The 27,934-nt window shown below is 39.9% G+C and overlaps 1 protein-coding gene across 2 annotated transcripts; it reads left to right on the plus strand.

Annotated features, from left to right (window-relative positions):
• The first annotated feature begins 5,405 nt into the window (after window positions 1-5,405).
• cxxc5a (CXXC finger protein 5a) lies at window positions 5,406-27,934 on the plus strand. 2 transcript variants are annotated; one of them, XM_077505004.1, is made up of 3 exons: window positions 5,406-5,747; window positions 12,951-13,954; window positions 26,919-27,934. In XM_077505004.1, exons 2-3 carry the CDS (start codon window positions 13,160-13,162, stop codon window positions 26,961-26,963), a joined length of 840 nt encoding a protein of 279 aa, XP_077361130.1. In that variant the 5' UTR covers window positions 5,406-5,747; window positions 12,951-13,159; the 3' UTR covers window positions 26,964-27,934. The 2 variants fall into 2 exon arrangements, with proteins under 2 accessions (XP_077361130.1, XP_077361131.1); XM_077505005.1 differs by having other exon boundaries at window positions 26,922-27,934.

The raw sequence follows: 27,934 nt of genomic DNA on the forward strand, positions 1-27,934 counted from the left end.
ATGGCGCCCTCGCTCTTTTTGTCCCACTGAACAGGTAAACGACTATTCCGTTGCCTTGTCATGACAAGCTGCGTTAAAACTACTTCGCGTTCATCATCACAGACAACAATTGCCCGTCTTATGAGCAGTGCCTTCTTCAGACCTGTTGATGTCATCGAATCATACTTTTGGGCCCTCCTTCAATCTGGTCCCACAATGGGACAACTTGGGTGAGGAGCCTGAGCATGTGATGAGCGCGAGGATGAGTAATAAATCTCTAGAAATGGAGGCTGAGTTGCTCATCAGACAGACGGCCTCCGCAGTTTGGAGCTCAGAGATGCACCCGAGGTTTTACAAGGGAAAAAAAAAAAAAAAAGCACACACGATCCGTGCCGTTGCTTAGGGGACTTGGCTGACAAGCACAGTGTCCGATATTGCATCCCGGGTGCATGTGGTGCGTCCTTGAAGTTGTCAATATAATCTTGGACTGATAAACCTGAGGCAAACAATGAAAACACGCCCTGACCAAGATGGATGATGACCTCATCCTTTAGTCCAAGTCAGCCTTGCAGGGATGCATGTATCGTTTTGCATTATAACCAAAAATGTTCACTAATGAGTGACTGGCAAAAAAAAAAAAAAAAGAGGTAATAAAAGCAATTTGTGAATGACTGGCAGTTACATTTGTTGACGCTGTAAATTTCTGGCATGGTGCACTGGCAACGTGGTTGGAATTAATGGTGCACTGTGAGGGCCGCCTCCAAAATCATACAATGAAGGCAACCAATGTTGCCATATGAGTATAACTCACATTAGAATTGACCCTAAAAGCATGTTGCACGCATCAATTGAGCTTTATAAACATGGACATGTGACTGAGTTGAAGTGAACAACCAATAGTATTAAGTTATCTTCCTTTTGTGTATTTTTCTCTCGGGTCAATGATGTTTACTTCAGGTTAGTTGCAAGAGTTGTGAGCAAAAATAGCCAACAGCCATCAAAATATGCATAATTAGGCAAAGTCGTAACTAATTTTTAGTGTTTGCCTTTGAATACAGTAATCACAAGTTTAATCATGTCTCGTTTGTGCACAAGCTCATGAGGTATGCATTTTTATATGGGGCAGATTTATTTATTTTTTTAAATAATTTTTTAATTATTATTTTTAAACTGTTGTTTTGGCTGTTTGTTTACATGACAGCAGTGTTTTTGGAGCATAAATATTCAATGTATTGCAAGAAAATGATGTGGGAGGGTCACAAAGCAAAAAGTTATTTTGACCATTAAATGTTATCCAAAGAACAAAAAAAAATACAAGTTTTATGAAAACACTAATTAAATCATAGTAATTAGTTTAATAATCAGAAAAGTAAATCACAATTGTACAGTAACATTTTAGAGTTAAACATTTTTTTTTTTAATGAAAGGAAACTTCAAAATTATCAATAAGTGACAATATAATTGATACAGTTGAATGTATGCTGGTGTGAAAGGGGAAATCAAGTGTAAAATGTTCTTTACATTAATGCCCATGTTTTATGTGCCACCACCTGTCTTAACACGACATTATGATTAATATGACATTTCTGGAATATATGGATTAAGCAGCATAATCCACTTGTTTTGATCCATCTCAGGGGACGGCCATTTTGTCACTAGCTGGCGACTGAAAATGACATCACAGTTGCTTATGACTCGGGTAATCGTGAGCCGTGATTGGTTGATTACCCGTAAATGAGCCCTTAGGCACTGTGATGTCATTTTTAGTCGACAGAAAGTGGCAAAATGGCTGCTCCCTGGGACGGATAAAAACAGGTGGAATTTGCTGCTAAATTCATATTCCACCAACATATTAAAAAGAAAAATCCGGGTTTGGACTAACTGGGTGGGCATAAAACATACTGTAAAAAAAATAAATAAAATCCCTTAACTTCCTTCAGGAGATAAACTAATATAATCACAATATCAATATTTTGCTTTGGGGAAGTGGTAATTGTAGATGTGACACTTTTCCAGCAAAATATAACGTAACTTCCAGGGCGCCTCGATAAAATTCGATAAAAATTATTATAATTATAAAACTATTAAGAAAAATACAATTCTTTGAAACATAATTATGCAAGTTCCTTTTGGATGAAACAAAATTTTATTAAATTTAGTTTAAAATTTAAGAAAAAGGTGCAAATGTATACATTTAAAAATTGAACTCTAAATTAGTATTCATAATCCTTTTTGATGATTATGCTGATTTTGTAATTGCGAGTGTAATAATTGAAATTGCAATTGAATTTCGATTAATTGCACAGCCATAGTAACTTTACTCTTTTTCTACTCTTTTTGTCAATTCACATAACTTAACACAATGTTAATTTACAAGCACGTTCTGGATATGCCAATGAAAGTTTTTCAAAGGCCAATTTATGCATTAAAAAATTGTTATCGCCAACTACTGGCCTGGCCTGCATATTGCAGTGTTTTCTATGTTTGTTTGTTTTTCTTATAGGTTGAATATGTCATATATTAAATGCAAACCTGCTGTATGATTTAAATGGTCAAAGGCACAGGAATGTCAGTAGGTCAGAGGTTATGAATGTTAGAGGGCAGTGGTGAAGAAATGGAGTAAACCAGGTGGAAACCTGAGGGGTTTGCACGTTAGAATCCGAAGCTATGCTCTGTGAAATGTATACGTCCAGTTGGTACGGTCCACAACATACCCGTCCCTTATAGACCTCCTTTTGGGCCGCAGTCAGGGGCTTTCCTACGGCGCCGGTCATGTGTTGCAGCTGGGGATGGAGGCCACGCAACAGTGATCTTGCTTCCCCGGCTCAGGAAAGTACCGTGCCTCGCTGCGCACGACCAAAACAACAAAGAGCCGAGTGTGGCTGCAGCCTGCGGGGTTCACTGCACCCACCACAACACGTCCAAGAGTCACAGCTAGCTGCTCTTACCCGTCCACGCATGACTCGCCGCCGCCTTTCTTTTTTTTTTTTTGCCTTAACAATGTCATATCGTCTCTTTTCCTGAGCTGGGATAGAAGACTTGGGAAAGTCAAAAGGAAGGACACATACTACAAATTGCATGTGGATGCTGTAAGGTGCTGATGCTGAGCTGAAATTCAAAGGCAGAAAGCAATTTAAAGTTAATACCATATAATGTACATTACAGTCGCCCCCCCCCCCCCCCACACACACACACAAAAAAATAAAATAAAATAAATCCATAAAATGTATAAAATTGTAGATATTTTAGACTGAGTCTGTTTTATTTAATTTATTTATTTTAAATAATATGGGACACCATGTAAAAATGTCCTCTAGTGGCTGTGAGCAGTACGGTCTGTCCTTTTGCTGAAAAAGTAGAAATTTCTCGTGACAAATGTTTGAGATTGTGAAAAATAACAGCTAACCATGGCCCAAGGAATACAAATTGAATGAAGACTATTGATACCGGAATTATAACCACTAGGGGCGCTGCTGCTCTTGAGTGTTAACCCAGTCAAATGTTTACATATACATTGGCTTGCTGTTTGACATCAAATGTAAATTTGTGATGCTTAAATTTTACAGTAATTGGAGTTTCATGTCCATTTCAAACGTGACTGAAAACTTGCTTACGTCACACAAAACCATTTGTGTGCTGTTAGCATGTTTGTTTTCCTATTTGTATCATCATGGAGGGAGTCACTGGATATATAGTGGCATCAAATATTGTAAAATACAATAGTACTCAGTTTTAATATTAGTGTGATTGTATTGTGGTTAGATGAAACCGCCGTGTTAAAAAAACAAGCAAATAAATAAATAATGCATCACTACTAAACAAAAATATCACAAAAAGTGGATACACAGGTTTATTATGTACCTTCTGCCATCTAGTGGAAGAACATGTTATTGTTCCGCTATACGTGGTTGGCATAGATAGCTGAATACATGTAAATTATTTTTGTCGTAAATAATATAAATATAAATGTACTAAAGATAGATGTAAAATGTCAATCAAATATTAGGTTTATTAAAATTGAAATAGCTTGTATTGGATGTCACTGTTTAAAACAAATGTGTTCATGTTTAAAATGAACTGTATTTACTTTATGGGGCAGAAGTTGGCAAATTGTGAAAGAGCTCATTTGCTTCTATTTGGAACTGAGAATTTAATTGAATTATGTTAATCACTTTACACTCGTAAGTTAACTGGTGAGACTGCATTTATTGTGCGTGCGTTTGGAAAGTGACGCCTGTGCGTAATTACGCACTCGGTGGCCTTTGACTTTAGTATTTGCCAAGTGAGTGTCATGTTTACGAGCCACAGAGAATATTTGTTTGCAGGGAGGGTGGTTGGCCAGTGTCACGGTTGGTACCCCCCTTCACACATCCACTACCCCCCCTTCACTCTCTCTCCCTCAGCTGCTATGTTCCAACACTGGAGCCTCCATCCGCGCGGCTCGATCGATTCTCATTGATTGTCCCTGACGAGCTGCTCCACTTTCTAGCCAATGTCAGCCAGTCTGCGATCGGGAAGGAGAGAAACGAAGGAAAATCTCTGCCGCCCTGGCGGTGTCATGTCCACACACTTGGGCTGAACGCCTGCCAAGCACCCGGGACGGTCCGAAGAGGTGGACTGGACTCTCCAAGCGAGAGGCTGGGAGAGAAAGACGGAAGGTCTGGGCGGGGAGGGAGGGGGGGGGTACTGGATTTCTGGATCGCGTTCACGGTTTTATGCAAATAATTCATATGCACACTTGAGTTGAGAACTTGATTTAAAAAATAATGCCATTTGATAGGTTGGAGCTTGTGTACGTCGGTTTATTTCAAAATGCTACTATTATTTTTAGGGGTGTGAATTGCCTCACGATTCGATTCGATACCGATTAATCCCGATATGAATTTACAAGTCAATTGTTGCGATTTTTTTACTCAAATTTAGAAAATGCCTTTCAGTTAAACTTGCACATGTACACTGTAAGATTTGTATGAAAATGTATTATTTATTGATCTGAAACTTTAGTCTTATAACTGTAAGCTACTGTATTTAACAAAAAGGTTGTAACATTTTCATGTTTGAACAGTGTTGAAATAAAATATTAAGGCTTAATGTTCCATTAATATAACATTCTTCCATGCTTAAGGTGTAAAAGTTAGACGTTTTGTGGAATATTTTTCCATCAAAAATGGATGTTAAAAAATCGATTCGGCTGCCTATTGAATCGATTCGAGAATTGCCTGCTGTCGTATTGCGATATATTGCCGAATCGATTTTTTTTAACACCCCTAATTATTTTTCTTAAAACAAATATTTTAATTCTAATTGACATTTCTCAAAGCTGCCGCACTGACAGCCAATCTGCGTCCTGTTGTCGCGCCGCGCCACCAAATCCACTTCGGGATTTCCTCCAACCTCCAAAAATCTATGTTTGCATGTTCCTCTCCGCGAGTGGGGTTGTAGAGGTGGGATCGCGAGGACGGGAGAAGGCTGGCTGGCTGTGGGGGGGAACCCACGCGCCCGAGCCCCACGGAAAGTCCGCCTTTGCCAAACAACTGACGGTGAATGTTGTTTCCTTTCTCTCGGTCGTTTGTTCTGAGCACACGGACGCGCTGCTGTAGGCTACTTGTGGAAGGAGGAGGAGGAGGTGGTGGTGGGATACGCTCGTCTTTCCTTCTCGCTTTTGGGTGTTTTTTTTTTTTGTCACCATTGCGCACGACAAGGCGAAGCGGCGAAACGCTCGGACTGTGGGAGCCCCCCTCGCCCCTCCTCCGCTCGGATCTGCTCTGGTAGGTGCCAATAATACGGGTTTGTGTTTACAAATAACATTGAATGGGATGTGAGGTAGAGGTGGGATGGATGTTTAGAGGCGCGGGGGTGGACTTGTACTTTGTTCAAGTCCAAAAAGTTGGCTGTCATCTTAAAAAAAAAAAAAAAAAAAAAAAAAAAAAATACGTCGGCGCAAGCTGGCACTGCGGGAGCCGGTGCCGCAGATGGGCTTCCGTGCTCCAGACAAAAGCGCGCTCATTTCCCAGCGACTCCCGGTGCGTTGTCAGGGGCGCCGCTGACGGGCTGCTCCCACTTTTGTCACGAACAATCTCGCCTTTATTTCCATGTGGCGGCGCCGGTGGCACGGATGCGCGCGGACCAACGAAAACACTTTTCACGATTCTCTGTGTCCCCCCCCCCCAACACAAACAAGCAACATTAATGGTGCGTAAAAAGAGCCAGGAAGTCAGCTTCTTTTGCATTCCAGATGGCACCTTCTCGTTTAGTGTGCTTTTGTCCGTGAGCGAGTTCTCAGGTGTCCAACGCAACCATCAGTTTTCAGCGACACGAGTTGCGGTATATATACACAACTCTATAGGTTGTCCGTCTCCAACTTTGTATGCGTAAACCGGATGGAAGTCGTAATCGTTGTCACCGTGTTTTTTTTTAACTTCCTCTGCCTGTGTGCATGAGGTGGGAGGAATTGAAAATGTGACGCTCGTCGTCAGCGCGTCTGCGGGGGGGGGGCGGAGGCGGGGGGGGGGGGGGCATGATGGGGGTCGCATTATGTGCATCGCACGCACTCATGCATAAAGTATTCCCGCGTCTCCACAAGTTGAATCACTTGCACAAGAGTTACAGGCGGACTAAACCAGCGTCGAGGAGCAAAGTGGGAGGGGGGGGGGGACGTTGTTGTTTGTTTTGAAATGCTGACTGCGATAACTCGCCACCTGCGCCCGCAGTGACGTCAGTTCCTCCATTTACTGCCTAATGCTCGAGAGACTGGGCATGGAGGAGGTTAATTGTCTAGTTGAGTGAATAGTGATAAAGTCATGGATCTAAAAACTATGGGCTATTTTTCCCCCCGATGGTGTCACTTCACTTCATTTTATGTAGTTTGTCTTGTATTACTTCCCAGTAAAAGCTTAAAAGCGACATAGTGAACAGAATTTTGCCTGCACGTGCATCTCATAGCCACTAGGGGCCATATTTAATAGCATCAGGCATTGTTATGATACGCTGAGATGTAATAACAAGCGAAAGAGAAACGCATCAGAAATCAATGACGTCATTGTGTTGCCGGAAGATTACAACCGTTATTCAGCGTCCAATCACATTGTCATAAAGTCACAGTTGGAATTGTTGTCGCTCTGATTCCCTGTTCAAATTGAAAATATCTTAGTTTGATGCAAGTGTTTGGAGACCCAAATAATCAATACCCCTGAAACAAAATGGGGTTATTTAAAGATAATTTAACGCAATAGTCTATTTTCTGTTGGTTAGTGGCAATATATTACGTGATCAAGCATCACCCCGCGTTAAAAAATGAGGAAGATATAAACACAAGCACGCCCTAAAAAGCTTTTCTCCATCACCTATTGATCACTCATCAACTGAACGCCCACGACAGCTGCAGTGTCATTATGGGGAGGATTGGAAGGATGCGTACATAATAGTATGACGTCAGACTGAGGAAAAAGGACTTCAAAAAGTATGACGTTATTGAGTCATTGCATGAACAGGTTGAGAAGTTACAGGTGAATGTAAAATAAGACTTGCAGGTAGGCAAATCTTGACAATATTGGGTATTTAAATATCATATACAATCAAGTTATTGGAGTTAAAGTGGCACGTCTGATGCCATTGCCAGGAGCTGGCAGTTCATTCACAAAGTACCTGAGTATTTCTTGGCCCAGCATTAACTTCCTGGAGCCTTCACTGGTTGCCTGGCAACTGAAATGTTTGGCACAAAAATGTCGTAAAATAAATAAATAAATAAATAAAATGACGTTTTACTCCTTGGGTATGGAATAATTGAGACACACGTTAATTAGTGTGCTGGTGGGCGGAGTCACTACATGGGATAGAGTCACGTTAGTTGTTTTAACGAGTTCATGCTAACTTAGCTAAGAAGCTAATTTGGGGGAGGTACTGGAAGATTTTAAGAATTTAGAAAAAAAAAGAGACTTGGAAGACAAATGATATTTTTTGCTTGTGATTTAATTTTCAATAATTCAGGCACCTGTAAACCATAATTATGAGCCTGGTTGATATTTGTGAATGCAACCTTTGAACTGTACAATCCCCTTCATTCATCTATAAGATTGGTGGTCAACCTTGACACAAAATTAAGCCACTGTTTATAATCGCACTGCAAGTCTTTTGGCACAAGTGTCACCAAATTGACTACAATTGAACTCAAGTAGCTCATCTATAAGAATAATTTAACTATCTGCTTAATCGGATTCCTTTGTGTCCATCGTAATGACCACAACTCGCACGAATACACTGCGGTGCTGCTGAATTGACTCTTTATGTGTGACGTGCACTGACACTTTGATTGCAGGTCACCGTCTTACGTGTCAGGCCACACCCACCTGCACATTGGCGGAGTCACAGGGTCAGTTATCGACCCATATTGACCATATCTAGGTCTGTATGCCTTGTTGCTAATCCTGTACATGCAGATAGAGTGAATGAATATTGAGGAGAAAAAAAATGCATTTTGTTTCATGCTGAGGCAACCATGCAAGAGTTCAAGGAGTTTATATGCGACTACTAAAGACACTGCTGTCAATTTACAGCAACCAGAGGTGTAAAGCTTCAAATGTGAACCACAGTATCAAGCCTGTGACACAGGAAATTGAATAAAAGTGCCTCAAGTACAAAAACTACACTCAATTATCTGGTTTCGCTTGGTGTTCACAAGCGGAGGAGCGACGGTTGTGGTTTCGGGGCCAGTTCACATCAGGACAGCAACGCCTTCAGTTTGAGGACGCGGTGAGAGTATCGAAAGAGCCATGACGCCAGGTTGTTTAGACTGAGACTCGCTCACGGTTGTTGGTGCCGAGATTGTGACTGATAGATTTGTGTGACCACTGACAAGGTGTGAACACGAAGCGCTTATAAAATACACGACACACAATGTTGAAGACCAAACGCTTCAGTTTGACTGCAGTGCTGAAGACGAACTTGCGATCATTTAAGATGAATATCTTAACATGGATTGTTTTTTCATAATTTCATATTGATTCAGAGGTCAGGTTTGCATCAACAAGAAACACACAATGATACTATTGTAGTATGCATGCCAGACCACTAGTTGGCAGTGTAACTAATTATAAACCTATTTTTTCTGGTCAAACTGATTGAATGGAGTTGTTACCATTGTTCTTTTATTATCAAAATGTCTCAAAAACTTGATAATTGGTGCCAGAAACATAATAATAATAAGAATAACATTGAAATTATTTACATCACCTTTAAGTGGACCCAAGAATGTGTAACATATTTGATGGTACTCAACTACAATCTAATAAAAGTAGGGCTGTTCAATGCTACTTTTTCATACTAATACCATTTCAAGTACCCAACTCAAGTAGTCACCGATACCGACCAAATATCGATACCACAAGTACGTTTGATTAACTCATTCACTCCCAGCTATTTTCGCTGAAGCAACTGGATTTTGACTGATTTTGTAAGGCCCACAAAATACAGTGTTCTATTGCTATAAATACATGGAACCTACCAAAAGAAAGATTAGTCTCTTCTTTTATAAGTAAAAAAAAAGTGTTTCAATTTTGCAGCAACTAACATTAGAATATAGCTAAGTTTCATCATTATTCACAAACCTGTTGAAAACACTAGGGAATAGAGCTTGTTGTAACATGGCCTTGGCTGATCTCGTATACTCTGCTGGCCTTTTTTGTTATAACTTCCATTGCTTTAAGCGACCTCTTCAGGTCAGACGCTACATCAAGGCATCTGTGTGCTCTAGCATAGAAAAAAACATAAAAACGTATAAATACGTATTTGGTAGAGAAGGACAAAGTATTAAAAAACGTATTTATAAAAACGTTCTTGGTAGGGAAGGACAAAGTATTAAAAACGTATTTATACGTTTTGGGGTTTGAATGAGTTAATAAAAAAATCACCTTCCCAAAAACACTTACATATAGCATTTTACTTAAACGTTTCTGAAAGCAATGGCAATTTCCTGCTCTTCTAATTTCTAGTTCTTGATCATAAACTGGCCACAAGAGGGCGTCCGACACTGGTATCGGCCACCGTTGCGACTACCAATACGCTAAAATAAGGCTGGGATTGGCACCGATACAGATACCAGGCAACAGTACTCGCCCATTCCTTAAAACCAATACACTTAGTTAGGCGTGTGTTTCATCAAATTAGCATTTTCAGTTCTCATAAATGTCCATTATGTAACAAAAAAAAAAAAAAAAAAAAAGTTACCGTTGCCATGCCAACTGACAGGTTAGCGAGCACAGGAAAACCGCACCTCAAAGATGATCTAAATTGTCTACTGTAAAGTGGATGACACCATAATTTACAGCGGGAGCATGCTTCTGTCCTGAAAACGACTTAAAGCGAGCACGAGGTCATAAACTCTTGAAGATAATTAGAAATATCTGGCCATTAAAAATAATGAATATGTAAAATGTGGATCTCTAAGGTTAGTCAATTCATTTACACAGTATGAAAGCAGTAGACAAACATTCTGGCTATTTGTCAAATCACGGATGATCTTTAGAGGAAACGAGCCAACGTGTCGCCGTGGTGTCAGTCGGAAGGTGTTGCCCGGACTGTCGCAGAGCGAGTCAGCAGTATCCAAAGTGCTGCGTCACATCCACACACCATCAATTAACGCTGGGAAACAACCGCAGTGACAATTCTAAGACAAAGTATGGCGTCATCGCACGGTCCGTTTGCGAAGAACCGGCTGGCCGGCCGACCAGAGGAATTAAACCATTAACGGCAGATCAGAGATTTTCTTGAAAGTGTTTTCATGGGTCCTCACTGCCAGTTTTGTCACTTTGTAGATGACTTGAGAACTCATTTATTCTAGTGATTGATTAGATGCCAATTCATTAATCTTGCGGAACACTCGAGGCTTTTAACACGTTTACTGTATTTAGAACATTGATGAAGCGGCTGGATCAGAGCTGGATATTCTCCCAGGCCTTGATTAATCAAGAAATAGTGCTGGGCAAGTGCCCAAGCGCGCCCGATTTACTTCTACAAGACGCACAGCTGCCAGAGTGCAACTCCGAGTGTGTGGAATTCAAATGTCTATCAATAACCACTTATCTGCTTTTAACGACATGAAAGTATTCGGAAATGACCACCGAAACGTGTCATTTTTCTCGTCTCGCCTTGTATGAAACGCACACGTTTCGCTCTGTGATGACTGGCGGCGCTTTTATGCTTTCACCCGCAACGGCGGCGGAGATGCAATTAGCGTTTGAGATGCTTCGGGGAAACCGGACCCTCGGTCAGCGGCGTAGTGGGAGAAACTGAAACTATGGGGCCGAGGGGCTGCGGAGCTGGCTCCGCTTGGCTGGCGCCACATCCCCCTGAGCTGGTGAGAATGTGGGGGCTGTGCTCTTGCCTTTGAAGCTTTACCTCCCACTAATTCTGGCCTTCCAATTTCCACACACTGCACCGACACCCCCCCCCCCTCGCCCGCCTGCCGTCCTCTTCCCCCTCCTTTTCCCTTTGTTTCCCTTATAAGGAATGGCCCGGCCATTTCCTCAGCTTTTCTGTGGGAGGTGGCGTGCTTGTTTGTGAACGCGGACAGGTCAGGAGAATACGAGCATAGTTTGCCTTTTCATAGATGAGCGGCCACAGGAATGTCAAGCCAAGTGGATGAATGCGTGCGTGTCCAGTGGGGAGTCTCGCCGGACCTGCCTGACCAATTGTCTTCTGTCTCACGATTGTTTCATATCACGACCATCAAATTATAATACGTTTGAAGGGATGGATGACGTTGAAATTAAAACAAAAGTCTTTCAATTTGAGGTATTATTGAAACTAGATAACTCGATACCAGGTTTTGCTATCGGGTCGTTTTCAATGTATTGTTTCCCGCCACAGAATTTAGAAAAGGACATTTAATTTCATTCATATTTAAGGAAAAATGATATATTATAGGTCTATCTTTAGAATTACTTGTTATTGTTAATTGGGGAAAATATTATTTATCAAAAGTAATAGTATCGGTAATTGGTATCTACTCAAGAGTTAAGTTGATTTTAAGGAATGGGGAATGGTTTCCAGACAGTCAAATTAAAACACAAATCTGAGGCATTATTGAAACTAGGGATGGACGAGTATCGATACCCGGTATCGGTATCGGGTCGTTTCAAGGTTTTGTTTCTCGCAACAGAATTTAGAATAGAAAATTTCATTAATTTCACACAATTTTAAAGAAAAATGCTATATAATAGGCCTTTCTTTAGAGTTATTTGTCATTGTTTCTTTTTTTTTTTTTTGAGGAAATATTATTTATCAAAAGAACGAGTATTCTCGGCACTTGGTATCCACTTAAGAGTTCAGTACACATACTGGTATCAGTCTAAAAAAGTGTTATTGAATATCCCTAATTGAAAATAAATAAATAAATACATAGATACATAAATAAATATTATTTACTATTTTAGTCTGGAGTGGTGTAGAACTAGCTCTTTATAATAAATAATGTACCGGTAATATAATAAAAATAAAATATATAAATAAATAAAATTACTCTTTATAATATATAAATACTGTAATAAAATAGATATAAAATAAATATATAAATAAAATTGCTCTAATAAATACTGTAATAAAAATAAAATAAATATATAAATAAATAAAATTGCTCCTTAGAATAAATAAATACTGTAATATAATAGAAATAAACTAAATAAATAAAATTTGTGACCTCAACTAGCTAAATGACCATAATATGACCACAACAATGAACAATAATGTTAGTGTCAATTCAAACTCAACATTATTTTATGAGCAAAGGCTGAATATTTGATGCAAACCATGACATCATGCGTACGCTACGCAGTCAGTTTGGCTGCTCGGTGCATGTCGGACATCTCACTAAGGATGCTGTCATGTTACCTCAAATGGAAGCGGTTTGTTGTTATGTGATGAACTGAACATGGATTTTGATTAATTAGCACACCACTCTCTTCTCTCCATGTGTTAAGGTTCCAGATGGCCCATGGAAGAAGGTGGATGAGGGCTTAGTTGTAGAGCAGGCAGAAGGCCTGTCTGTCGTCGGTTGGCCGATTAGTCCATCAAGGAGCGGCGCCGCTCTCACCCGGGCCCAGAACGGACCAAGACAAGGTTCTCCTCGCTCACCCCTGCCCCCTTTCCACCCTCACCCCCAACCCAGGCGGCACATACGCTCTGGACCATGTCTAGCAGGCTGCCCCAGGGGGGCCGGACTGAGGACCTGGAGCGGAGTAGCTGCAAACAGGACTCTCCTGTTCTGGAACGCCGGAACCGCAGCGGCATCATCAGCGCGCCCTTAAACAGGAGCCTTAAGAACTCCCGCACCCTTTCGCAGTACACGGCGGTCTCCTCCGCCACCACCAATGGACACAAAGACCACCGTGAGACAAAGGGCCACACGGCCAAGCCTCAGCCGCCGGCGCCACCCCAGCCCACCGTCTCTGCACTGGCGGCGGCCAAGTTGGACCGGACCCTGGAACAGGTTCTGGAGGGCCAGAACGGCTTGCTGCACTTTGCTCAGGCAGCCGCGTTATTGAAGCGGGCCGGTATGGAGCACATGCTTCTGCCCGGGGGCATGGGAGTGGGAGTTGGCGGAGGAGACGCGGGCTCGGGGGCTAGCGATTTGGAGGGTGCGTCTGTCACGGACGCCGTAGGTGGTCCCGTCGACTTCCCATATGGAGTAGGGGGCGGCTTCCCCTTCAACCCGGGCCTTTTCATCATGACGCCGGCAGGAGTGTTTCTTGCGGACAGCGCGCTGCACATGGCCGGCCTGGCCGAGTACCCGGCGCAGAACGAGCTGGCCTCCGCCATCAACTCCGGGAAAAAGAAGCGAAAACGTTGTGGCATGTGCCCACCTTGCCGGCGGCGGATTAACTGTGAGCAGTGTAGCAGCTGCCGGAATCGCAAGACGGGGCATCAGATCTGCAAGTTTCGGAAATGTGAGGAACTGAAGAAGAAGCCCTCTGCTGCTTTGGAGGTAAGAAGGTGTTGGTGACTAAATACTGTACGCTTAGAATTGAGATTTTGTCTTAAAAAAAAAAAAAAAAAAGTGATTCCATTATTCCACACTTGAAAAGTAGAGTAACAAAGAATTATTATTTGGCATTTGAATGCATATTGGCCGATAATAGATCATATTGTCATTTTGGAGCTGCATCACAGTCAACATGCTAGAAACTTTCTACACTCTTTGTTTTTTGAACTGAAAACAAAAATAAATGAAAGATTAACATTTGAGTATTATTGAAATTTGGGAAAAGTTTATTTACACTAGAAAACTTTACACAGCTGTTAATTTGTTTCAGTATTCACTTTTATATGTTTAAAGGTATTTAAAGGGATACTTGACTCATTGAGCCATTTTCAGCAGTAAAAAGTTAATATTTCGTCAATAATAAATGTGGTAACTTCATTATTTTTCACGTACAATTAGTACCTTTAAAAAGTCATTTTTCTATTTGCTGTCGACTGATGATGACATCACCTGTGCTGAGGAAGTAGGTAACGGCCAATCACGGCTCAGTTTACTGACCAAACACAGAAAACAGGTGAGCCATGATTGGTTGTTAGTTCCTCAGCACAGGGAATGTCATCGTCAGTCAACAGCAAGTAGAAAAATTACTTTTTAAAGATATTAATTGTACATGGAAAAATAATGAAGTTATCGAATTCATTCTAGACAAAATAACTTTTTACTGCTGAGAATTGTTCAATGAGTCAAGTATCCCTTTAGAGATGCACTTTGTGACAATTTGCCCAAAAATATCTTAATAGCCATTTTATTTGAACATTTATCACTGGTTCATTTTTTAATTAGTAGATTAACACCTTTAGCTGTTCTGGATTCAGGTTCGAATTTCCCGCCCTTTGTCTGCGGATGTGACGTCATGAAGGGAGAATGCAGTTTCATTTTTTGGCAACAGGTGGCAGTAGCGATTCGAAATGACATTTTTTTTGCGTTCAGTAGCTTTAAACAAAGTGTTAAGTTTTTATTGTTCAAAATTTTGCCACCAATATTATCCCATCCATCCATCCATCCATCCATCCATTTTCTGAACCGCTTACGCCTCACAAGGGTCGCGGGGGGTGCTGGAGCCTATCTCAGCTGGCTATGGGCAGCAGGCGGGGTACACCCTGAACTGGCTGCCAGCCAATCGCAGGGCACACAGAGACGACCCCGCATCCACACACACAAGTACACCTCGGGACAATTCAGAGCGCCCAATTAACCTGCCATGCATGTCTTTGGAATGTGGGAGGAGACCAGAGTACCCAGTGAGGACCCACGCAGGCACGGGGAGAACATGCAAACTCCACCCAGGAAGGCCGGAGCCTGGACTCGAACCCGAGTCCTCAGTACTGGGAGGCAGATGTGCTAACCACTCAATCACCGTGCCGCGCCCCAATATTATCCCATTTACTGCCAATTTATATCAGTTCCAAATATCAGTTATCGGGCTCCTTGACTACTAATAATCAGCTTTAAAAAAAAACATATCGGTCTGTCCCTACAAAGAATAATTGTGATTCACAAAGTTGGCAACCAAGTCGTGGTTTAGAAAAGTTTTAGAAAAGCAATTTCAATACATAGTAAACACTTTGGTCACTTCTGTGAACATACTTGCAAATATGTTTCGGCGTACTTTGGATGTTGGATTCATGCATTAAAGGGACACTTGACTCATTCAGCCATTTTTAGTAGGGATGGGCGAGTACCGATACCAGGTATCGGTATCGGGCCGATACCAGGTATCGTATCGGGCCGATACCAGCCTTTTTTCAAGTACTCGTGACGCAGACGAGTACAAGCGACCGATGGCAGAGGGGGAAGACGTTAAGTGAGTCCTCCTTGCCTGTAAGTGGCGCTAGCTTGCAGCAGTTTTTCACCAAAACTTCACCGGTTTGGAAATACTTCAAAATTGTGAATCTTAAACTAAAAGAGCATTTTTGTGTTTTATTTTGAGCGTTAAGACTATTGAAGAGTGACTGTGCTGTTTTTTTTGTCAAAATTAAAGGAAATATATTTGTTTAAAAATATATTTTAGTGATTTTTTTATTTGTCAATATGTACTACTGGTATCGGCAGTTGGTATCGGTATCGGTGAGTACTGAGGGTCTGAGTATCGGTATCGGCCTGAACAAAAGTGGTATCGAACATCCCTAATTTTTAGTTGTAAAAAGTTAATATTTTAGCCAGAATTAATTTGACAACTTTAACTAATTTCACCTCCAATTAACACCTTTAAAAACACTTTCTTTTTTTAAATTTGCTGTTGACTGACGATAACTTTACATGTGCTGAGGAAATATGTAATCAGTCACGGTTGACCTATTTTCTGGGTTTGGTCGGCAAACTGAGCCATGATTGGTTTCCTCAGCACAGATGACGTCACCTTCAATCGACAGCAAGTGGCAAAATTAGTAATTGTTCATGAAAAATAATGCAGTTATCACATTCATTGTAGACCAAACATTATGTTGTTACTGTTGAAAATGGCTCGATGAGTCAAGTATACCTTTAATGATGGAGGGTGTGGTTTTGGTGGAGCACGGAGTTGGGACAGGTGGTGCGCGGTCTGTGTACCATATTCATCCCTTCATCCACCACTGAGTCGGTTCATTCACAGACTCGAAAAACTGCCGCCCTCATTTGAACATTTTCAGTTTGCTCACGTCCTTACACATGCATGTTAATATTTTGGCTAAAAATATGCGGGGGAAAAAAATGTAGTTGGCAAAGTGCTGGTAATTGTGTACAGTATGTGTTTGTGTGTAGGTGTACATGTGTGCGTAAGTACGTGCGTGCGCATGTAATATGGTCCATCTGGCCTTGGAGCTGTCATCTGGAGCACCAGGTGTCAGCGTGGCACACGTGCCCGCCCCTCCCCCTATTTTGCTGCCCCTGTCCTTCTCTCCTGACACTCCTGCTCATCTAAATGGCCTCGGAAAAAAACAAACGAAAAAAATATAAATAAATAAATAAAACGTACTGCCCTTTACCTCCGTTGCTCTCTGTGGTTTAACCAAGCATGGCTGCGCTGACAGAATGACCGATCATGAAATTAATTTTGGCAGATGTTCCAATCTAAAAAGAAAATGAACGTTCCTTATCAGTTGATGATGAGCGAATCATTTACTTTGTTATAGCACAAAGGCTGCTTTGTTCCTGTGTAAAGGAAGTATCGGCTGTTAATGGGGTATTTAATGAGTCTAAGTATGCATTTTGTGGACAAATGTTATTGGGGCACCCGACCTTGATACGTACCGGACGTGAACACGGACGAGTTGGTCTCACACGTGGCTTAGTAGTTCATCCTAAAAAAAAATGTTTTATGGGGTTGAGCTCAGGGCTCTCAAGTTCTTCCACGACAAACTCATCCAACTATGCATTTATGGACTTTGCTTTGAGCACTGCGGCACAGAAAGCGGCCTCCTACAAACGCTTCCCACTACAACGGAGAGACGAATTAACATTCAGGCGGGATGATTGCTACTTTAGTTCAACCCTTGATTGATTGATCAATTAACAAATGTGTCCCGAGCATTTTGCTTAAATACTATATAATGAGTCTTGTCTTTACGGCGCTTAAAAACAGTTGCTGGCAAGTGATTTGCCATTGAAACACACACCACCTCAGCTACGGATTATTTCCATATCCTGTATGACTATTTTACAATAACTAGGGGGGATTTAGTCTTAATTGATGATTTGCAAGTGACGGGGTCATGGTAATTAACCTGATGCTCACACCAGTGACGCCAGACCAACAAAGGGTCTTGAATATTCATGAACGCTGTCCCGGGTCATCACGTAGCTCGCAACGTCACAGTCCAACGACGCTTCAATTATATGAAATAAGAGTTTAATGATATCATAAACCTGCAGAGTTTAATAGTTGCCTAACTGGCAGAAGTGCGGGTGCTTATTCATTAATTACAGAAATGTATATTCATTTAAATGTCATTTGTCATCATAATCAAGTATACCTGTGAAGCATATGTTACTCTTTATGTTGCCTGTTAATTTAATTAGGTACATTGAGCGTACTATAATGAACGTTATTAAAGGATTAGGCTGTGTTATAATCCTCTACTAATGACAGAGGGGGAAAAAAACAAACTTCTCTTACATCAGCCCTGATGTTGTAAAACAATGTAACTGTCGTAAAGTAATTGAGCAGTGATTTATATTAAACAGACACCGGTGTCACCCAAGATGAAAAATGAGGGTCAAGAGGGTAACACTGTTGTGACAAAGAGAAGACACCAGTTAAAGTGACTCGATTACATCACGTCTGCACACACACACACACACACACACACAAGACGTCTGATAATCTACATAGGCTGCAAAGTTCTACCCTTGATGGGGTAGTTTTGTTCTTTTGAGAGGATTTGAAAAAAATCCTTTGGTTGAATAGAATATTGCAAACAGTTTTTCTGATACAAACCAAGATATCAAATATAGCTATTGACTAACTTTTACATTTATGATAAACCATTTATGATGGAAGTGATTCACAACTATGTACATATAATGATATGATGAGGTGATTATATATTTATTCGGGATGTAATGATAACGGCAATATCGTGTTATTGCGATATTAAAACTGCCACAATATTATTGTCGTCGTCATGTCACGATATTAAAAGCAGCACATCTGTTAAAAAAGTCGGGTAGATTTCAATTTGTGCAGTTCTAGCACCCTCTGGTGGGTTGTATTTTAGTGCAGTTTAATTTTCACAAGGCATGTTTTGGCCCTTCTATGTTTAAAATCCACGTTAATGGTCAGATAAAGGGGCACATAATATGCTTGTGAACCGAGTCAATATGGTAAATGGCACTTCATTTATATTGCACTTTTCCACCTTACAAGGCCCTCAAAGCGCTTTACATTTTTGACTACCCATTCACCTACTGATGACACAGCATCAGGAGCAATTGGGGGTTCAGTATCTTGCTCAAGGATGCTTCGACATGGTCACAATGGCATGGGATCGAACCCACAACCTCCGGGTTGGGAGACGAACACCATACCACTGAGCCACGCCGCCCCGCAATATGTGGAGGAACTCAATGTGTGCTTGCATTAGCAAGTATGTGCCTCACTATTAAGTGTTATTAGAGATTGTAGGTTGTTAATATGCATTGTTGATATGTACAAAAGCACAATATTATTATTTTTTATATGAGATAATTTCTTCTACAATATCATGATCTTTTTTGTATCGCCAATATCCCAACAATATCATGATAATTATCGTATCTTCACCTTCATATTGTGATAATATGGTACCATGAAGTTTGGATATTGTTACATCCCTAATATTTATTCATTCATGGTTTTCACATCCATAACAGCCTTCACAACTACAATGTGGCATGTGATGAAAATTAGCTTGACACAACTCTATGCATTGATCATATGTGTCCTTGTCACATGATTTTGTATGTGGAAAACCCACAACAAATGTAGCTGTTAGCATGAAATATTATGCATTAACCAACCTGTTTTCATCAAGGGCCCACTTGTTGATCGAAGGGGAGTGATGAGTAAATCTGAAAATAGATATTGTAAATATATTAATATAACAGGGACACCTCAGTGTGTCTGTATAGTTCAATACGTAGCATATTTCAGTAGTGAGACACCTGAATAACTAAACAAACAACTAAATCTCTGTTTTCATAGTGTTTAAAAAATGTTCGCAGTTCAAGACGCACCAAATAGCAGCTGTTCCACTGTCATGGAATTTGCCAGTGTTTCCTACTTTTTATTTGCCAGCGTGTATGCATCCCGCTGGCAAAACTAGATATTGTCTTAACAGGCTTTGTTATTATTATTATTAAGTCAAGAGCATCTTGTCCTGCAGGTGTTTAGATCACACAACACAGCCTGCTCTGCACAGACGGTCGGAGAGAAAAGTCGTCATCATCATCAGCACACGCCGAATGTCAAATGACGAGACGCATGACTGGTTATGGAGAATAGTTTGGTTTTATTGCCGCGCTGTCTTTACATGTGCAATGTAAATTCAGGGTAAGTTCATGGGAGGGCGGAGCAATGTTGGCTGCTACAACAGGTGTTACCTAACTGATCAAGACCCAAATAAGAAATCAAACACAAATAAAGAAATTGTGTGTTGATAAGCAAATAAAATAGCTTAGAAAGTTCTTACTCTTACCCAATAAAAATTGAACTGCAATCCATTTCTGGTCTAATTTAAAGAAATGTAAGGAAAGTTATGTGAGCCACGTCCTTTAAACCTACAGGAAGTGTGATAAGAACAGCAGCAACTCTCTGGGAAGACTTTATTCAAGTTGTCACTAGTTCAGATGTATTTAAGTATGGTTTACCCTTTTCCTATAAGTGAAGTGTTAATGTACAAACTGTATACAGTGGCTTACAATAAATACACTTTTTAGGCCTAAGACCTCTGCCTTACTTAATTTGAGTCATTATGGTGATACTTGCCAAGTGACTTTTTAGGTAGAAGAGAACTACGGGTGTAGCGAATGTGTACATTCAACTTCACTGAATATTAAAGATAATGTGTAAACTAATATTAATCTGTCTTTTTGTGTTTTTATTCATTTTTTAATGTATTTCTTTTTTATTTTACGTATTGTATTTTAGTATTTTATTGACAGTTTTTATTTTTTATAGTTGATTTTACTAGATTTTATTTGTATGATAGTGTGTGAATCTCACTTTGGAAACACTTGTTTATTAAATGTGCTATAGAATAACGAGGATTGGTTGGTTGGTTGGTTGGATTGATTGATTGGGTGTTCAACATTGTACCTGTAGTTTCTGACGGAGCAAGGAGGAATTAAAAATTGGCCAAACTGTGCCAGCACAAAATTCACAATGGCTATTTTACACATTTTCATATATAAGAAGATAAAACATTTACATGGTGGTGTAATTCCATACTTGATGGGTGGGTAGGCACCTCAGAGCCCCAATTATTAGTATAAAAGCAATTAAAAGCTACATTTCATATGTCCCCTTTTAAGATTCATGAAAAGGTCAAGCCATAACTGATAAATTTACTTCATAAAAAGGTGTGTCCCAGGACCCACCCATTTGTTTTTCCAGATGTTTTAATAAAGCACCAGGCTCTGAGATAATAGTGACTTGGCCTCAAATAATCTTACCTCATAACCTTATGACGAGCTGATTTGCGTTGATTCTTGTAAATGTTTCTGAAACGTCGCCGTCTCGTTTTACCGCATTTGCATTAAAAATGTGCGCGCGCGCCTCCGAGATCCCTCTCGGCACACGCGTCGATACGCTAGCTCAGTCCGGCGAGCGAGGTGCTTAATTTAAGGGTGTTGACGGCGGCTCAAAGAGGAGCGTAAAATCAGCAAGTGAGGGGGAGTTTGCATGCAGAGGCCTTTGCCACCTCGCCGCTCGCTGGCGCAGAACGTCTGGATTTATTCTGAGAATGCAACGTTTGATAGAGACATGTGGGAAGGCAGAGCTGCTCGGCTTATGTGAGAACTCTCCGCTTGTGTCAGTCTCTGCGGTGTTGTTCATCTGTGAAATGCTGTGGAACTTGTTCAAAAATGACATTAACTAACATTGTGGTAGTTAATATAATTTGAAAATGTGCAGCTTCATCCTGAGTCGACTGTTCTGTTACGAATGGTTCTAGCCTCGTGACCTTTCCTGCACCCAAAACCTTGGATTGCAGAGGCTCATGCAAAGTGACAGGCATGCCGACTGGCACCAAGACACATGTGCGACATGTAGACATGTTGGGCAAGCTGTAAGCAGACTGAGGGATAAGTTACATCAGCAAGAATCAAGGAAAAAGATGGCCGTGAGGAAGAACATCATTTACTAAAGGCGACTGAGATGTGGAAAAAAATATTTGTCCAACTATGAACATTGACTTTAGAAACCTTTTCAGCATGCATTTGTTTTTGGACGGTTCAATACTACACTGCTTTAGATAAAACGCACAAAGTTTGAAGACGGTAAGATGTATTTTGTGGGAGGAGTTAAAATATGACCTCTGTGGAAGACAGACAATAACACCAAATTCCAAAGTAACATCAAAATGGGGGACTCACTGTAAACCTAAGAGGCTTTTTTTTTTTTTTTTTTTTTGTAGTTCTTGGGGCGTTATATATGTCTCCCAATTTTTAGTTAAGAATATTTAAAATTTGATCAAATGTACCTTTGGTTAAAAAAGCTAAGTGTGGAGAGTCTCTGATGCAAAAAAATGTTCTATAGCTTTCACAACAAAAAGCACATTTCCGGTCACAAAGCGACATCCACTTCGAGTACTGATGAACTAATTTGCTCCCAAAAACGTATAAATACGTTCTATTTGAAATGTTTTAAGTGTCCCAAAGACATTTTTTTTTATAGTTTATTTAATGCTAGGCTTTGATGCAGCCTCTCAACTGCAGAGAACGGGTGAAGCAATGGTAGTAATTACAAAAACGGCCAGCAGGTGGCTGCAGAGTATAAGAGATCAACCAGGCCATGTTGGGAAAAAAAGCTCCATTACTCTGAATTCTAAATAGATTTGTGAATAATGATGAAACTTAGCGATATTCTAATGCTAATTGCTGCAAAACGGAAACGGATAGAAATATACTTTTTGAAGAGACCTTAATCTTTCTTTTAGTAGGTTCCATGTTTTTATAGCAGTAGAACACAATATTCTGTGGGCCTTGCAAAATAAGTCAAAATCCAGTAAAACAGCCGTGAGCGAAGGGGAATGTTTCTGTGAAAATGTCTGGGAGTGAACGAATTCATGTGAAGGGCTTTCAGTTATCCACAAATTGCTCAAATAACCTTTAATTATATGCTACATGCTAATTATGATATTCATCTACGTGAAGACACTGATCATATTATGGTTTCTCACAATGGAAGGCTACTTATGTGTACAGCATATTTGTTGCTTCAGCACGTTTCCCTATATAGGCACTACAGGTGGCAGGTGGCATAAATTTGGAAAAAAATTTCAGCAGAAAAAAAACATTCTACTATCACATTCGTCATGTCAATCATTATATTTAGAGGAGGCTGTTGTTGTGTGGGAAGACAGATGGCAGCAGGTTGTCTGTGTTTTTTTTTTGTTTTTTTTTGCTCACTCATTTCATACGTTTCCAACTCCTTGTGAATCTCGGCAATGTTAAAAATCAGATTCATGGTGGCTTTAATTGGCTTAAAGGAATTTCCGTGCACTTTACTCTGAAATGTCAAGTTGAAATTAGCTCACTATAGAAGCAATTAGAGAACAGAACACAGAATAATGCCCACTTTCTTGTGATATGGTAGACAAATTGTTGTGTTATGCTAAGACAAATGTGCTTATCTTGTTTGGGGGACAAACATCGATTGTAGTGATTGGCTACTTCACACCCACGGATCCCATCTGCTTGAACCAGTGCAATCAGCGATAACGGGAAAACATTTTTTCCCCCCTATTTGCTGCCATTTCCCATTGATTGCACACGGTTAATGAGGAAATACAGCAGTTAAAGTTCATCTGATGAATGTGTTTTTCTCGCCACGTATTACGACACACTAAATCCAGACCTTACCGGCTTTTTGACATCTGTGGCGGCGCCAGATGTTGCTGCTGTCGTCCTGGCTGTCTCACCGGCTAAGTGCTTCTGTGGAAAGGTTGTCGCACAGACACATGAGGGGTTAACAATACACACCATAAAATGATTCAATAGGCTGCTTGTGAGTTTTACCTTTTGGTTCATATTTATTATCACAAGTGCTTCCTAGTTTGGCAACTTTAAAGCTGTTTTATTTGCAATGTACAAACTTGTTCTGGCCAGATGAATTATTCTATAGGCCATCTTGAAATTGAAAGGACTGCTAAAATTTGTACATGTAATTTTCAGGCAACACATTTAAATTAGAGCTGGCAAACAATTAAAATTTTTTATCAGATTACTTCTAATAATTTTGATTAATCACTTAATTAAAAAGGCTTTTTAATCAACATTTTTTGCCCGCCAAATTTGAAAGAACCTGCTATGTGTTCATTCTTTCTACATTTAATGTTATGAGGAAGTCGTCAACATTTTTCGATCCACTGCACACTCTCATCCTCTTCTTTTTCTAATAAGTTAATTACTTGCATAATCTAAAATGTAAAAAAATAATGACCACAGTAGTTTGACATGAACAAATATTCTGAATGTCTTACACAAATACTTAAATGTTTGGCTTTAAAGCATGCGGTTATGTTTATTGTTCAAACACAACCTGTGCTACATTCAATATAAACATCCCTTGTCAAGCTAAAGGATCATATGTGGTCAAAATTAATAGTGTGATTAATCTGGGTTAATACATGATTTACTGAACACTTTAACTTTGACAGCACTCATTTAAATACACTCCACCTAATAGAGAACTCAAGTGATTGATCAGAAATTGTAGGAGGTATTAATTTGTACTGAGAACAAACTGTGCTGCCTGTACCACTAGCTAGCATGATTAGCCAGATAGCACGCAAGGCTAGCTTCTATGTTTTTCTATCAAACATAATCTGAAATGTTGTAACTTCATTTTTTAAGTAGTGTAAAAGTGTTCTTTCTGCTTGTCCAAATTGTTCTCACCTGCTAGCTCTTTCTTATTTGGACAAAGGACCCGAGCAACAGGTAACGGCTGCCTTTGTATGTGCCTGAGTGGCATAATTATTTTAACCATTTTTCTGGCCAGGTGTTTATATTTTATTTTTTACTTCTAGGTTACTCGGCTTTAAAGAGTGTTTTTTTGTTTGTTTGTTTTTTAACGTCAGCAGTATTTGTAATCTTAATAGTGAAGATAAGTCCAGAGAATTTTTGTAGAAGGAGAGTTTAAATGTTTACAGTTGAGATTTTACGGAAATGTGAATCAGAATGCGAACCATTGTCAGGTCTTTCACTTCGTTTTTCTAAAGCAGGTGTGATTGAATGCATGGCATCATTTTATTTGCAAACCGTCCTCTGTCGGACGCGATTAAAAAAAAAAGAAAAGAAAAAAAAACGGGAACCCGACTTCATCACACATAAGAATTTCTCACTGTATGGTGTGACTTCAGGGGTGTATTATCATGCCAGCGCGTGTGGAGGTGTGTGACTGTACTTGAATACATTTTGCCTTTGGTGTGAGAGCGTGTGTGGGTGCATGAGCTCTTCCTGCCTCGCTCCGGGCTGAGCCTGGCGACTTGGACTTTTTGGGACGCTTGCCATGCTGATAGCGTCTTTGTCCGTCCTGATTGGCGGACCTGTGCACAGCCTTGCAGCAGTGTCCTGTCGTGCAGATAGCCACGGCGAGGGATGGCGGAGGGAGGGTGCGGCGGCGGCGGAGAATGTCATCATCGTTAATGATGGCGTGGGAGAGCGACGCGTGTGGTGGCTAAATAATAAATGTGGCCTATCGGTTTTTGTGTGAAGCCTTTTCCTGCGTCTAACGGCTCATACACTTTTCACCAGGTCATTTATGAACCAAAATAGCAAACAAGCAAAGGTTTTACTCGCTAAATTTGGAAATGTGAGTGCTGATATCTGCACTCAAACCAATAAAGATATTAAACTACAGTAATTCGGAATGCAAAAAAAAAGAAAAAGTGTTGCTCTTTAACTCATTCACTCGCAGCCATTTTCACTGAAGCAACTGTTTTACTGGATTTTGACTGATTTTGCAAGGCCCGCAGAATATTGTGTTCTATTGCTATAAAAACATGGGCCCTACCAAAAGAAAGATTAAAGTCTCTTCTATCATCAGGAAAAAAAATAAAATAAAAATATAGTTAAGTTTTATCATTATTCACAAACCTGTTGAAAACACTGGGAAAAGAGCTTGTTGCAACATGGCCCTGGCTGATCTCTTATACTCTGCTGCCACCTGCAGGCCCTTTTTTGGAATAACTACCATCGCTTTAAGCGACCTCTTCAGGTCAGAAGCTGCATCAAACCCTTCTGTATGCTCTTGCATAAAAATAAATGAATAAATAATGTGTAAACACATTTGTTGAAGTGAAGGACAAAGTATTAAAAAAAACGTGTTTATTTATTTTGGGGGTTTAATGAGTTAAAATATAATTGGTTTCCCCCTCATAGAGTGTGTGAGAAGATAATTAAAGGATGTAATACTAAAAACGAAAAAAAAAAAAAAGTCAATGTATACACAGTCAATATAAAAAGTCTACACACCCCTTTTCATGCCAGGTTTTTGTAATATAATGAATAAGGCAAAAATAAAATCACAGGTTTTTATTGTTGTTATTATTATTAACACTTTTTAAATGTGTGTGACAGATGGTGGGCAAATACAATCAAGGTTGAACTTTTTGGCCGTAACTCCCAATCAGCAGAAACAAAAAAAAAAAAGCAAGAAAGAGAAAAAAAGAAAAGGAAAAAAGAAAAGGTTAAAAAAAAAAAAAAAAAAGATTACTAGAACATCTGAAAGTATTTAGGGTAAATCGGCGGGAGATGGTGGCAGATGTGTACTAACTTAATTTTTATTATTATTTGCATCCCACTTATTAGGGTGTGTTCACTTGTGCAACCATATAATCTGAAATATTTTCACGTTACAATTCTGGAAAAAAATGTAAAGGTCATAGGTCACATTATAGTGGGAAAAATTTGCTATAATTGATCTTGGTCTTTCTTTTTTTTTCATTGCGAAAACATTTGAACAGGGGTGTGTAAACTTTTCATATCCACTGTTTATAAATAACCACAATTGTTGCCTGACCAAAAAAAAAAAAAAAACTGCAACCATTTTAACTTCATCATCTCAAGTCAAAGTGTAACAAATTAAAACAACTATTTTAATTTAATAACCAATATTAAATTATTCAGTAAATATGTGCAAATATGTATTTTGCACTGCTTTTCATGAGTAATTTCAACCTTCTTTCTTCTCCCCCCCTGTCCCCTTCTCTTCTTCTGTTTTTCCAAGAAGGTGATGCTCCCTACAGGAGCGGCGTTCCGGTGGTTCCAGTAGGACTTCTCCTCCACTCCCGTACCCAAAGCTCTGCCATCAAGTGCAATGCCAACTCTTGGATTGTCTCCGGAAAACAGACACTGGCTAATAAATAAATGACAAAAAGAAGAAAAAATATACAACAGAAAAGAACAAAAACAAAGCAGAAAAAAAAGATCTGAGGGGTAATGGATGCGCCTACTTATTCCTTGAACCAAAAATGAAGCGTGAAGAAAAGCATCTATGGAAACTTTAATTCCCTTTTCTATGTTTCCATTTTGGTACCTTTTGTCCTTTTTCCAGCAGCTTTTTTTCCATGTCGCCTGAACACTGAACTGTTTATTGCCAGAAGCAGAAATGATGGGCCCCAGTGTGGACAATCAGCTAATTTCTGTGTTTGGTGTTAATGTTGTTCATGTGTGGAAAGATACAGTACTTGTGTAGAGAATGTACTTTTACAGCTATATATTTTAAAACTAGTGGCTAATGGCAAACATTCTTGTAATTCTTTACCATAATGTTACGGAAACGATGGTTTAATTTGACCATTGACAAACAACAAAATGGTTTTGCAACAGATTTTCACATTCGGATGCTGTAAAATTCCACATCCCAACAGGAAACAGAAGCTGAGACTCCGCTGTAATGTCGTCCGTCATCATCAGCCCTCGTCTGCATTTCCAAACTACTTACGTTGGCCCCTACTGAGCATGCCCAATAGCATGCTATCCGGCCGATAGCACTAAAGAGACAAGCACTTGCTCTGAGTCTGCCCTACTGAACGCACTGAGACAAGATTTTTTTTTTTTATGATTTGTTTATTTGTTCTATTTTCATGATTTTTGTTACGTTGCCGGGTAGCTGCAGCTCTTAAGAATAACCAATCTTTGTATTTGTTTAGAAAATTGGACTGGTTTTTGTGAATAAAGAGGAATGCATGTATTTGTGTCGAATGTACAATTGTAATGTTTGACGACTTTTTTTGTGTGTTT

This window comes from Festucalex cinctus, chromosome 18 (assembly GCF_051991245.1).
Source record: "Festucalex cinctus isolate MCC-2025b chromosome 18, RoL_Fcin_1.0, whole genome shotgun sequence".
In the NCBI taxonomy this organism is placed as follows: Eukaryota; Metazoa; Chordata; class Actinopteri; order Syngnathiformes; family Syngnathidae; genus Festucalex; species Festucalex cinctus.